At 37.6% G+C, this 12879-nt stretch overlaps 1 protein-coding gene across 1 annotated transcript; it reads left to right on the plus strand.

The window, feature by feature from the left end:
• Nucleotides 1–6788: 6788 nt before the first annotated feature.
• On the plus strand, nucleotides 6789–10843 carry LOC116840833 (tuftelin-interacting protein 11). Its single transcript, XM_032808085.1, has 8 exons — nucleotides 6789–7494; nucleotides 7659–7869; nucleotides 7951–8128; nucleotides 8217–9172; nucleotides 9280–9476; nucleotides 9566–9994; nucleotides 10091–10248; nucleotides 10328–10843. The coding sequence occupies exons 1-8, from the start codon at nucleotides 7386–7388 to the stop codon at nucleotides 10574–10576; spliced, it is 2487 nt and encodes an 828-aa protein (XP_032663976.1). The 5' UTR covers nucleotides 6789–7385; the 3' UTR covers nucleotides 10577–10843.
• The last annotated feature ends 2036 nt before the right edge of the window (nucleotides 10844–12879 follow it).

The raw sequence follows: 12879 nt of genomic DNA on the forward strand, positions 1-12879 counted from the left end.
TCAACCATAAATATGATTGGTCAATTCCAATAGAATAACTGGCAGACAAAGTTAACCGGAGGTGAAGAAATTGGGCATAAGACGGTCTTGAATTAAGACTGGACATAGGCCGGTATTCATAGTCAGATCTTATATTTAAGATCATCTTAGGCTGTGTTCAGATTCCTCCTCCGGATGCACTCTATTACTAGAAACATTATGGCCGGTAATTATAGGCTGCCTTCCGAAATAGTGCTAAAAGTACTGACAGTGGGTGCTTACGATAACGAGAGTAGAGCAAGTGAGATCTGGACCGGAGAGAATAGTATAATCTTCCATCTAACTGTAATATTCTATGGTCTGCTCTTGCTCTTGCTCTTACAGTCTCATGATGAGCAGATCAAAAGCTCGATTCTTGACGGTATGCGAATGAGATACGCATGCGAAAATGTATAGTTCACGTTACGTATACTGTAGATTTTCGCATGCGTATCTCATTCGTACATCGTCAAGCATCGGGCCCCAGGAATTCGTCTCACGAACAACAAAGAATAATGTATCATACTTAAAGTATATTAATATTTTATCTTCTTTATTTAAAGAATTATATAACATATTATTTCAGTTTATTAATTATTTGAGATTCTCAAACTCTCTTTAAACAAGGGTTGAACCTGTATTAATAGTTATTACTTGAAACTTGTCTCACGTCAGATGATCCGATTGCAATTATCAAAGATTGCAAAGAGCTTGATTAATTTCTTTTAATTGAACCGTATGAAATACGTGACATATTATATATAGTATAATCTTGATTCAGCTAAAAAACTCACATCTAAGTATAAATTTAAGATAAAATATTAATACACTTTAAGTACGATACATTATCCAAGTAACACGTGTCGTTTAAGAAATGTTTTTGATATATTTTACAAACAATAATAAAACGTATATAAAACCAACATGTGCTATCAGGGTACCCTTTATAGTTTATGAGACGAATTTCTGGGTAATGATCATAACTGCTTACGAGGTTACCCGACAAAATCCATAAAAAGGGAGGGGATAGCGTTGGTACCAGCGAAAACCCCTAGTAACTCAAATTAAATTTCTGTGGATTAGTAACACTGAATAAGTAGTAATACATGCTGGTCAGCCGAAGCTTTTTTTATGTAAGTGGTATGTGGGGCTTATGCGTATTTGACGTTTTGACATTACGTGTTCGTCGGCATATGAGTCGCGTATATACGTGAAGTAATAAATATCTTATAAATGTATATGCGTGTATAAAGTACTCTGTGACATGTTATTGAAATCAAAATAAATAAAACTGCAAGGTGAAAACAATAATAAAAAAAAGAAAACTTATATTATAAAAATAAAAAATTTTTATTGATAAATAATCCTTATAAGAAATTAATAGTGGTGCTGTAATAAATTGGCGAGTGACAAATTACTCTTGCGCCTTGTAATTTTATTACTTTTGTACAAGCAAAATAAAGATAACAATACTTAATAAATAATATACATCTATATAGGTTTAGAATATTAGTTACTTATCTGACATTTATCTATCCATCAATTTACTTCACTCTATTCTTCTTTTCATGCTTTCATCGTCTGCTACAGGTTTCATTCTCCAGTTGACAGTGATTCTCCAGTTGACAAATTAATTCTACCTCGAAGAACGAAGCCGCAACAGTGAATTATATTTATGTAAGCATTTCACAAAATTTAAAATTTAATATTGTTTATTTAAATAATATCCTTTTAGAAAATATATATTTTCTCTAGCTGTAATATATATTGGCCAGTGATTAATTATTGTTTCATTAAGTATTGTTATCTTTATTTTGCTTGTACAAAAGTAATAAAATTACAAGGCGCAAGAGTAATTTGTCACTCGCCAATTTATTACAGCACCACTATTAATTTCTTATAAGGATTATTTATCAATAAAAATTTTTTATTTTTATAATATAAGTTTTCTTTTTTTATTATTGTTTTCACCTTGCAGTTTTATTTATTTTGATTTCAATAACACGTCACAGAGTACTTTATACACGCATGTATATTTATAAGATATTTATTACTCCACGTATATACGCGACTCATAGGCCGACGAATACGTAATGTCAAAACGTCAAACACGCATAAGCCACACACCACTTACATAAAAAAAGCTTCGGCTGACCAGCATGTATTACTACTTATTCAGTGTTACTAATCCACAGAAATTTAATTTGAGTTACTAGGGGTTTTCGCTGGTACCAACGCTATCCCCTCCCTTTTTATGGATTTTGTCGGGTAACCGCTTACGATATCGAGTGCAGAGCGAGTGAGAACTGGATCCGAGAGAATAGTACATATTCCCATTTGCAACTAATATATTCTATGGTTGCTCTTGCTCTGCTCTGTTCTGTCTTTTATCCACAGGAACAATATGACTGCGTAAGCACATCAAGGGCCAAGGCATCAATCATGAATCTTTTCACATGAAAACTCTGGATTTTCTCAATTATTTATTATTTTTCTTTAGTATGAATCTATGAGAAGTGAATTGTTTTGCAGGGGAGCGATACACTTGGACACGGTGCATTTGGACACAGCCAATCACAGCACCGTGTGATTAGAGACATTTGTAGGGTCCCTTGGAACAGCGACTTGTGATTGGACTGTGTCCAATTGCCCCGTGTCCAACTGATATACACCCGTTTTGCAGTACTTGAATGCGATCGTAAATCCTTTCCTCCACTGTAAACTTGTGAAAAGGGTACATTTCCATATTTTCAAGGTTAGATTTTTCACTTTCCACGAGTTCACATTAAGTGAAAAGATTCATGACCGACCCTCTGGGCACAAAGATTGTCGCAATCATTTCCGACAGTATCGTAGACGTAAGTCGGTGTCGGAAGTCAACGCACAAGGATTGAAGTAGACTTATGCTACATCAATTGTGTCGTCCGACGCAATATTGTCCGAAGTTATATTGTTCTTGTGGATAAAAGACAGAATAGAGCAAAGCAAGAGTAGCCATAAAATATATTAGTTGTAGATGGGAATAGATACTACTTCCTCTCACTCGCTCTGCACTCGATATCGTAAGCATCCTATGTAACTTTTCCCCTAGGGCGGAAACATGAAAAGTGAAAAGTTTCACGTGAATTCGTGATCACGTAACTCGGCAAAACATGGAAACGTGAGACTTTTCACGTGAACTCGTGATCACGTAACTCGGCAAAACATGGAAACGTGAAACTTTTCACGTGAACTTGTTAGCCATGAAATGTGCTGGCGGAAAAGTGAAAATCTAGTGACATGATGAATATAGAATATATTATGCTACTGTTGTGATGAGATACTGGAAACATAACAATCCTAAGGTTATAGCGATGTTTTTAAGGTTATATGTTATATGTACAGCCGATGGATATAGCTGATTTGACCGATATTGAAATCATATAGGAACCATGTTTAGTGATTTGTGCTTTTCACGCATAGAGTTGCTTGATTGCGTGAACAATGAAAAAGTTCACGTGAAATCGATAGAGCGAAAATTAAAAAGTAAAAAGTTCCGCTCGAAGTTACGTGATCACTGGCCTGATCTGCTCCTGTGTTCATGAGACTGCAAAAGCAGGAGCAAGAGCAGACCATAGAATATTATAGTTATAGATAGGAGATTATACTATTCTCTCGGATTCAGATATCACTCGCTCTACTCTCGTTATCGTAAGCACCCAGTATTGATATTGAAATCAGCTATATTGGTCGTTCCAAAATTGTTAAGCTGTAGTAATAGCGTAGGAAAACGGAACGCGTTTTCAGTATCGTGCAGTAGCTCGTAAAGACATAGGGTGCTTCCGAAATGTCCAAGTTTGGATCGAGTTAGTTCCACTATAGTATCCGTTACATATACTATAGTGGAACTAACTCAACTCGATCCAACTCTGGATATTTCGGAAGCACCCAAAACCTAACTGAAATCAATCTATGAAAGGCAAAGAACATTGTTATAATTATAAATAAGGTATCACCGATTGTACTTGGCGCACAAAATATAGTGCATTTTTTAAATATTATATTAAATATACAGGGTGTCTCACACTCTCCTCCGGGCATTTAGTGGGGACGTAGAATGGGTTGATATGAACATAAAAGTCCTATACCGTTTTGCGAAATTCGTAATAATAATCGAGTAATTAATTGTGAAAGATTAAGGAAAAGCGTATGCTGAATGGTAAAGAACAGACCGCTTGAGTCACAGAGTAGCCCAATAATATAGCGCGCGGATGTCGCGCGTGGCGATTGGAAGACAATGCACCACTGTCTATACTTATAGCGTTTTTCATTGGTAGAACTGGTGTGCACTGAGTGCGCACTACGGCTTGTTTACAATACATTTTCATATTTAAGATCGTGTCTTAAATACATATTTAAAAATATTTTAGGTAATAAAATGATTCGTACGGATGTTATATATATTATATTATTGGTTAAAAATATTTGAGAATTTATTTAAGACAATCTTTCAATATAATAACATACTGTGAAGCCTTAGTGCGCATCAATTCTGTCAGTGAAAAACGCTATTATACTGCTGTGCTCCTACATCTCGTCTCGATGCGGTGCGGCAATGCATTGGATGCAGAGAAACGTTGCGTACATACTTACTTTTCTATTTATTTCTTAATATTTATTTCTAAGAGACGTAAGTATATACGTACTCTCTCTCTTAATGGTTTTCAGGCCTAACCCTATTGGCCCTTTCATCAGCTTTATGATATGTAGAAGTATGTACGCAATGTTCCTCTGCATCCGCTAATTCAATCCGTCCCTCACGGACACGATTTGGGTTGTGTTCCGTTTCACACATTATGCGCGCATTCCCTATAATATATGTGACGTGAATTGTAGATAAATGCGCGCATATACATGAAACGGAACACGGTCTTGGTAATCCGATTAGCCCAGAGAACTTTCTCTCTAGACAATTTACATCACTGCGATTAATCCAATTGAAAATCCAATTGCTACACGTAAACACTCAATGTTTGCCACAAAGACCATTTTTACTTGTTTGTTATATTGTTAACCAGATTGGTACACAACCAGATTTTACAAATAGTCGTGCATAAAATTTTATTCATGTATAATATGAGCTTATGTTTTTGTTCCATATCACTCGAGCAACCATATTCATTATTATATATTTTATTATATCTTGCACAAATCTGTTCACATAAGTAATGAATATTATATTATTTTTTAAAATTATTCGCTTGCAGTCTTTATTATGCTTCTGCCGCCTCGACCAAAAGTCTAGAAAACATTTTCTAGTCGGACTATCGGCTAGGAAATGTTCTGGCTGCTAGCCGAGGGAAGGGAGGCGCGCTGACATCACAACTATAGAGAAACAAGGATGGCGTTCAATAGTTTTTCTTTATCTAACTAACTTGACTTAACCTTCCTGCTCTTGCGTCCGCGCAAACAATACGCTTGTGTGAGACGTGTGTATAGACATACACTTACCCACAGATGACAATGGTTCGCGCTCTCACCACACGAGGTCTCCAAACGCAACTCAGGATTTGCCTACGACCAGGGTTGGGCAGTATTAAGGCCCTTGCAGAATGCCAGGCAACAGGCAATAGGAATAGACATTAGCCAATAGGAAAAGGGAATAGAAATAATTGACCAATCCGAATTCCTATTGCCTGTTGTCTAGCATTCAGCAAGGGCCTTTAGGGCTGTGGCACACAGAAAATCTTAAGCAGTAAGACGTAAGCAATAAGCAAATTGACCAATCACAGTCGTTGATTCTTGGGCCGTAAGAAGAATCAATGACTGTGATTGGTCAATTTGCTTACTGCTTAAGTTTTTCTGTGTGCCATCAGCTTAAAGCTGGTGGCATCTAAAATTATGCATTGCGCCATGTTGTTTCGTGCACTATGGCGTTCTTTTCCATCCTACCAGGGGCTCAATTCTTGACGGTGTACGAATAGGTTTGTTCGAATTGCTTGTACTTTTCACACTTTTACACCTGATGCCCGTTGCACACTAGTGCACTCCAAACAAAACAAATTTTTAAAAATACATTCTGAAGACGTTTTCAGGACGGAGGGACGTCACCAGAATATTCTTAGGACGTCCTTTGAAAATGTGAATTATCTGAAAATAGTTAATATCCAATAAGTTTATTCACATTAATTGAATTTTTTACATTTTCACACTTAGTGCACATTAATTCTTTAGAGGTTCTAAAAATGGCGTCCTGTTTTCCTTTCGTGTTACGAGTGTAAATGCAATTCTGATACACTTTTCACTCTTGCTTGGGATCAAGTGTAAAAAGTATATTAAAATTGCAATTACACTTGTAACACGAACGGAACTCATGACGTCATTTTTAGAACCTCTAAAGAATTAATGTGCACTAAGTGTGAAAGTGTAAAAAGTTCAATTAATACAAATAAACTTATTGGATATTAGCTATTTTCAGACAGCTCACATCTTCAAAGGATGTCCTAAAAATATTCTGATAACATCCCTCCGTCCTAAAAGGATCTTCAGAACGTATTTTGGAAAATTTGTATTGTATGAGGTGCACTAGTGTACAACGGGCATTAGATGTAAAAGTGTGAATAGTACAAGCAACTCGACAAACCCCTATTGAGATACGTATGCGAAAATCTACAGTATACGTAACGTGAACTATACATTTTCGCATGCGTATCTCATTCGCATACCGTCAAGAATCGAGCCCCTGGTATGTCTGAACCTATGAACTTTTTTGCTGTACTCGCCAGTTCCAGTTCCGAACCAATGCAGTTCTAGGCTGCGTTCCAAAATTTACTGCCAGTATTGAAAATCTATAGTATACGTAACATAAACTATAGATTTTCAGTACCAACAGTGAATTTCGGAACGCAGCTCTAGTACAGCACTAGTTCAGTTGATATGAACAACCTCATAGGTTAGGTAAAAAGTGTACCAGTATACACTTCTTGAACTAGTGTAAGAAGTTCAGCTAGAAAGAATAAACCTGTGTCTTGACAAGAGTTCGGATCTGATATTTCTTTGGAACTTGTACTTTGATGCCTTGGTAGAAAGGGCTATTTGAGAAAGTTTGCAAGCCAAGTAAAATATAGTGAAGAAGAAGAAGGAAAAGGAAGATAGCTGAAAGAAAGAAAAGTGCTATCGTTTTTTAGCTTATCGTACTTATAGTTAAAACTATAAGTACTTATATAAATAAAAAAAGAAGATTTAAGCCGTGTTATACTAAATAAAAAACTGAGTGCAGCATTTTATTAATAAACAACATTTTTGAGGTTATATTGCTCGTGTGTGTGATTACAAAACAGAATTAAAATAAAATATCAAGTAACAGACACAGAGAGACAGAGAGCAAGATGTCAGAGGACGAAATGGAAAGCTTTGAAATTACTGATTATGATTTGGACAATGAATTTAACACAGCCCGTCCCCGACGCAACCTCACGAAAAAACAACAAATGCTAGGTACAATATGTCATATTAAAGTGGAAAATTAAAGAATCTAAAAATTATAAGCAATATGTTTTAAAAAATATATGAATATGTATTCTGTAAAATTATTACTGTGTGTATAATACTTTCTTTAAATATGACAACTCTTAAAAATTGTTTTGTCTATTTTAACACAGGGATGTGGGCTGATGACAGTGATGAGGATGAATTATCAGCAAGACCATCTTTTAAAACTTTTAATAAAGGACCAAAAAACTATAGAGCACCAGTTAATTTTGTTGCTGGTGGTATTCAACAAGCAGGAAAATCAAAAGATAAAAAAGAAGATAACGATGAAGAGGAAGATGAAAATGATATACGAGAGTCTAAACATCAGGATGATTCAAGGTAAAACTTAACACATAAAAATTTGTTATTATTTTTCTAGCAATCTTAATAACAGACTTGCATTATTACTATTTCATTTAGCTCAGAAGATGAAAGATCAAGTAATTCAAAATCACAATCATCTTTTCCTTTGAATTTGGAGAGTGACATTGCAGGTCTGCGTAAAAAACGGAGTCAAATAAATCCATTATTGATGAAAACTGGAATGGGTAGCTGGGAAGTACATACAAAAGGTATTGGTGCCAAATTGTTATTACAGGTATGTCACGAAGAGATAGTCTATTAATTATAAATAAGCTAGTGAACAAAGTAGTACAGTAATGAAAGGAAACATTTCTCACCTCTAGATGGGATTTGAACCTGGTAAAGGTTTGGGCAAACAGTTGCAAGGAATAAGTGCACCAGTGGAAGCACATCTCAGAAAGGGAAGAGGTGCAATTGGTGCATATGGTCCTGAGAAGGTACCTAAAATTCCAGATATAAAAAAGGATGACGATGGAGAAGAAGCAAAAGAACTAAAATCCAAAGTATCTCAGTGGCGGAAAGGTGATAGTAGCAACAAAAAGAAAACGAGATATTATTACAGAAGTGTAGACCAAGTTCTCGAGGATGGAAAATTGAAGCCGAATAGAAAGTTTCCAGTATCCAGTGAGATGAGCAGGGTCAAGGTAATCGATATGACAGGGCCAGAGCAGAGAATTCTTAGTGGTTATCATGCAATTGCCGGTGGCCAGCAATGCCCAGACGAAGTCGTAATTACATCCGACAAGAAGTCTAAAGTAAACTTTGCCCTGCCTGAATTGCAACACAATTTAAATTTGCTCGTGAGCATGTGTGAGCAAGATATTATTCAAAATGATCGGCGGATGAGGTATTTAAATGATAGAGTGGTTGCTCTACAGGCAGAAAAAAAGAACTTGTCTAAAGTTGTCGATCAAAATAGTAAACTAACTGATACCTTGGAGAATGTGCTCGTGATTGTGGATAGGTTAATGAACGAAACTAATGAGTTGACTCTGCAAGAAACTGCTGAAGCTTTCAAAAATTTAGAAGATAATTATTACGAAGAGTATAAGATGTACGAACTTGGTGAATTAGCTAGCAGTTTTGTTGCCCCGAAAATAAAGGATTGCCTGTTGAGTTGGAATCCGTTGATGGAACCGAAGAAACCGATTAAATTGTTTGAAGAGTGGAAAGATATTTTGGAAAATGGAAGCAATACTACATTACAAACACGGACTATGCACCCGTACGATCAGTTAGTGTGGAATGCATGGATGCCATCGATCAGAGGAGCCATACAGTAATATCACATACATTGGTTTATATAATTCCAAAAAAGTGAATTTTTAATTAAAATATGAAAACAGACAATTGCATATCTTTTAATATTTTTCATAAACATTATAGGCAATGGACATGTAGACAGCCTGAACCCCTAATCGAACTGATAGAGCACTGGATGCCATTATTACCCAATTGGATCTTGGAAAATATACTGGATTTATTAGTTTTACCGAAATTAACATTGGAGGTAGAAGAATGGAATCCTCTTACTGATACTGTACCTATTCATACATGGATTCATCCTTGGTTGCCATTATTACGTGAGTAATATTTACATGCAATATGTACCAATGCGCGCATATTTGATTATATAGATGGACTAATACTAATTGTGTATGATCTTCTTTAGGAAATCGTTTGGATACATTAATTTATCCTATAATACGCAGAAAACTTGGATCTGCATTAGGAGGTTGGCATCCATCAGACAGATCTGCAAGACTAATGCTACAACCTTGGGCACAAGTGTTCGCCAAGGGAGACATGGAAGCGTTTTTAGTGAAGAATATAATTCCAAAATTGCAAATAGCTTTATCTGAATTTGTTATAAATCCACATCAACAGCATTTGGATCAGTGGAACTGGGTATACGAGTGGAAAGATTTGATCCCGCCCCATATAATGAGCGGATTGCTCGACAAGTTCTTCTTTCCAAAGTGGCTGCAAGTCTTGGCACTGTGGCTTAATCATTCTCCCAATTACGATGAAGTCACAACTTGGTATATGGGTTGGAAGGGAATGCTGAGTGACAAATTATTAGCAGAGCCGGCGGTAAAAGGTACGTTCTTTATCGCGTAATATAATGACGAATCAGTGTTCCTCGTTGTTCTTTCGCTCACTGAAATGTATGACGAAATGTAAATATTATTTACAGATCACTTTAAGAAAGCATTAGATATGATGAATAGGGCTGTCACCGGACCACAGAGTCATCAACCGGGCGCACTGGAACAGGTTTCATATCTAACGAGCTTAGAGAGAACTCAACCGACGATGTCACAAATGACACCAATTGCACAACCGCGGATAGAGGTATAATATTGCGTTATGTGTCACGCGCGGTCAATACATATGATATTATAATTAATACTATATCGAATTTTGTTCGCAGAGACTCGCGGAGGCAGTGCGAACCGCTTCGCAGATCCCGCAAGGCTTCAAGGATCTTGTGCAAAAGAAATGCGAGGAACGTGGCATATTGTTTATGCCGATTCCGAACAGATACAAGGAAGCCAAGCAAGTTTACAAAGTGGGCAATGTTCAAGCGTACATCGATGGCAATGTATTATTTGTATGTCACAATGGTACAAACTGGATGCCAACGCATTTGAATGCCTTGTTGGATATGTCTGAACTTTAGGACAAATTTAATATAAAATTAGTTGCACAAGTTGTTCAAAGTATATCGCTGTTGTATTTATATAATAAATATGCTGTAAAATATTTCATTTGAAGACTATTGACAAGATAGTCTGATATATTGTTATATCCGTTCGCATCCACTCATGTTCATGTTATATACGTACACATATACGTACATACTTAGCTATAAGTATGCTAAAGATACTGTCACTTTTGCACTGTTAAATTTATATAAATAAACCAATATCATGTTTTGTCACATGCACATTTTCATTGTTTTATATCAGTATGTTTGAATGCCAACGAGTATCTATATGCTTTTAACAAAATCTAATTGTGAGACACGATTCCAATGACGTAATCGTGTAATGCTCATAATTCAAAACTTACGAATTATCACGGAATGAAATTCTGCATTGTTTCCTAAAAAAAAAAAAAATAAAATGATTATTAAATTACGATGCCAAAAGTGTTAGAATCTCTCTTACTTTGAAAATAAAAATGAATTAAATAGATGAAATAGCAGAATGAAATTATATCGCATACATTTCCTCGGATTTCGCCGTGTAAATCTCTTTCACGTATACATTATCGACTTCTGTTCAAAGAGTCGCATGCGTGTAGGCGTTCCTGCTTATCCCACTACTGAAGCGTAGCTTTAAAACTTCTCGATATGGAAAGTTGCGAGCGACTCCCGCGGAGTTGTACGTATACAGGGTGGGCCGAAAAGGAGAATGGATGGTACGATTGATTTAAATTTAGACGCGAAATGCGAGACAAAATCGCGGGCATCATGAAGACAAATTGCTAATGGAATGATCTTAAAAGAGTGCCTCTTGTTTTTCATTTTAAATGTAGCAAAAAAAAAATATATATATTTATATATGTCACAATTAAAGAGTACAAGTCTAACATCGGAACCTTAGAACGTTTTAGAATGATCTTCGGTTCTGGAATATTTTTCGATAACATTACTCATCACACGGCCATGTTATATTTATTTTTCATCTATTTCTGTCGCATTGCTCAAGCGGCAACGAGCGACAACAAGCTCGCGACGCCTATGGCAGGAGGACACCGACGCGACTCTTAGAAGCTCCAGAGTGGTCCTGCGAGAAAGGATGGACGTCTCTCGCCTACACGTCTAGCAGATCCCGTCCCGGGTGTCGAGAGCGCATTTGCATCGGATCGGAGTGTCCCTGCCTAGTAACCGTGCGGCTGCAACTGCATCGCGTCCTGACGGTCCTTGCACTCTCGCGACACCGCCGGTGTGTGAGTAGGCTCGCCGAAGGCGTCGCGATACGCATGTCCATCTAGACGCGCGCTGTTCACGCGCGAACGCATAGAAAAACCCAGATATCATCTAGAGAGATGCATATGTAGCACCTATTCTAATTCTCTGTGATATTCCGCGCACAAAATACAAGAAAGTCGCGCCAAATTCCTCTTGCTGCGAATTCTACGGCTGAAATCGATTTGTCGTTTTCCAACGACAAAAGAGAAGTTGGGGGAATCTGTTTGCTCAACGACTGACGAGCTTGTCTCGAGCGGTTTTCACGACGTGAAACTTTTCACTCGAGACTTTCGGTTGTGAAATACATTGTGGCACTGTCCTGCCCGTTCGTGTTCTGAAATCTATGCGGAGAACTCGCGCGATAAAGTAGAATGCTCGACGTGCGCGACGCATTTATGCGGCGCAACACAGCGCGGTCATAATTTCTTTAAATAGATCGTGGTTGCACCGGTTTATCCTTCGCATTAATGGCGCTCGACAACTTGTTCGCAATTTTTAGCGACTTCCACCAACGACGGGACAGTTCGTTTAATTATCACGCGAGATAATCGCCTCGCTCTGCACAGTGGCAGCGCGCTGCTCGTGCCGAATAACGAGCGGTTCGGGCTGCATCACGACGCTAATCCCGACGGCTGCAAATTAAATCGCGAGATGCGCGCGCAGGGTCGCGTAGCGCCGACTTCCTTTTTCGTAGCGCCGCTTTAACAGCAAAAACTCGGGACTAACGTAAAAGTCACGGGCTAAGTTAACGTATGTCATCGTGATTTGCGTAAATTATTTTTAGAGAATCGATGACGCGAAGATACCACACAGCGCACGCATAAAACGCGATCGGGCCCCGCATACATTCCAATCCCACGCAAATCTCGCCGTCTCTAAGTCCGCGCATAAAACGCCAAGTGCTCGCCAGGGCGCGAAACGCGCTTTTAACGCCGCGATGACTCGGACTGGCGATTCGGTTACCTTTTACGTTCTGCCGAAATCTGTCTATCGGTGCTGTCTAAGCA

This window comes from Odontomachus brunneus, unplaced genomic scaffold (genome assembly GCF_010583005.1).
Source record: "Odontomachus brunneus isolate Ranch 3 - 2012 unplaced genomic scaffold, Obru_v1 Obru_scaffold_012, whole genome shotgun sequence".
Classification (NCBI taxonomy): domain Eukaryota; kingdom Metazoa; phylum Arthropoda; class Insecta; order Hymenoptera; family Formicidae; genus Odontomachus; species Odontomachus brunneus.